Source organism: Acyrthosiphon pisum, chromosome X (genome assembly GCF_005508785.2).
Source record: "Acyrthosiphon pisum isolate AL4f chromosome X, pea_aphid_22Mar2018_4r6ur, whole genome shotgun sequence".
NCBI lineage: Eukaryota > Metazoa > Arthropoda > Insecta > Hemiptera > Aphididae > Acyrthosiphon > Acyrthosiphon pisum.
In genome coordinates, this window is record NC_042493.1 from 120,029,175 (window position 1) to 120,030,772 (window position 1,598).

Here is a 1,598-nt window from a genome sequence, read left to right on the forward strand (position 1 = left end):
TCGAAGGTTTTTAAAATAATTATAATAATAATATGTAGCAAGACTGATTATTTTTTTAACATCAAGTATGAATATCTATAATAATATATATGTATAATTTATGTTATGATTTTTTTTTTATCGAATTATTTAAATAGTGTTTAAATAATCTTTATACATGCCCAAGTGTTGTAGCTCGGTGGGTTACCGCGTTTGATTTAAAAGTGTTCTGGGTCGGATTGGAACTGGTGGGCGAAAATAAGTTTTTAATAATTTCGTGGTAGATATGCCGTGCTTGGGATATGACAATAAAGGAGAAACACAAACATTATATTTTAAACATTAAAAACCATACGAAATGTGTATTTATTTAAGCATAATGTGAAAAATTAGCAATTTATTAAGTATTCAGAAACAACTATTTACTCGATAAAATTAACACATTGACCGTAATAGGTAATATGTTATCAAGAAGTATCTTATTTTAATACGGTCATTGGATCATAGATCTTTGATACTTCCGATCAGTGTGCCATGTGCGTACGCTTATGTCTTGTCAAATTGCCACTTTCAGAGAACGACTTATCACAAACATCGCACGCGTACGGTTTTTCTCCAGTGTGTGTGCGTCGATGTGCTGTCAAATTGCCACTTTTAGAGAACGACTTTTCGCATACATCACAAAGGAAAGGTTTTTCTCCAGTGTGCATGCGTCGATGTATCGTCAAATCAGTACTTGCGGAGAATGACTTCTCGCATACATCGCAAGCGTACGGCTTTTCTCCAGTGTGTGTGCGTCGATGTGTTGTCAAATCGCTACTTGTAGGGAACGACTTATCACAAACATCGCACGCGTACGGTTTTTCTCCAGTGTGTGTGCGTCGATGTGCTGTCAAATTGCCACTTTGAGAGAACGACTTTTCGCATACATCACAAGGGAACGGTTTTTCTCCAGTGTGAGTCCGCTTGTGTTTCGTCAAATTGCCACTTTGAGAGAACGACTTTTCGCATACATCACACGCGTACGGTTTTTCACCAGTGTGCGTGCGTCGATGCGTTGTCAAATTGGTAATTTTAGAGAACAACTTGTCACAGACATTGCACTGATTAAGTTTCTTCTCCATTTTGCGCTGGTGTTTCGTCAGTCCATGTCTATTAGAAAATGGTTTATTTAATATCTGTAATAGTTTTTTATATAGTTATTTGGTTACTATGCTATTCTGTTAACGATCAATAAGAATTTATTGACTTCACCACGTTTTTAAGCCAGTACTTGTCGTATTTGTTTTTAACCTTTAAATTGAGTACTCATAATTTATTATTATACTTGATATTGCAATTTTATACTCACAAATAATTATCATAAACTAACATGTAGTACCTAAAAAATAATTGCCAAACTGTTGCACGTAGAGATCGGACCCAATAAAACTATTATCACCGACAAAAATGGACCATCCGTATTATACGATCACGAATTAAGTATAAACGAAATCGTTAAATATAATAATAAACGAATCATAAATATATGATATATTTTCGTTGGTATATAAATATATTTTAAATTAAAATTAATTTTCAAAATAAGGTTTCAAATATTTAACTAAGCCTAACGTTTT

The 1,598-nt window shown here is 33.5% G+C and overlaps 1 protein-coding gene across 1 annotated transcript in view; it reads right to left on the reverse strand.

Moving 5' to 3' along the window:
* Positions 1 to 1,154, reverse strand: part of LOC100168267 (zinc finger protein 271-like) — an 11,652-nt gene extending 10,498 nt beyond the window's left edge. The window contains exon 1 of the mRNA XM_008182374.3: positions 516 to 1,154. Coding sequence (XP_008180596.1) covers positions 516 to 1,103 — 588 coding nt within the window. The 5' untranslated portion in view covers positions 1,104 to 1,154. The remainder of the gene's footprint in view (positions 1 to 515) is intronic.
* Positions 1,155 to 1,598: the final 444 nt, after the last annotated feature.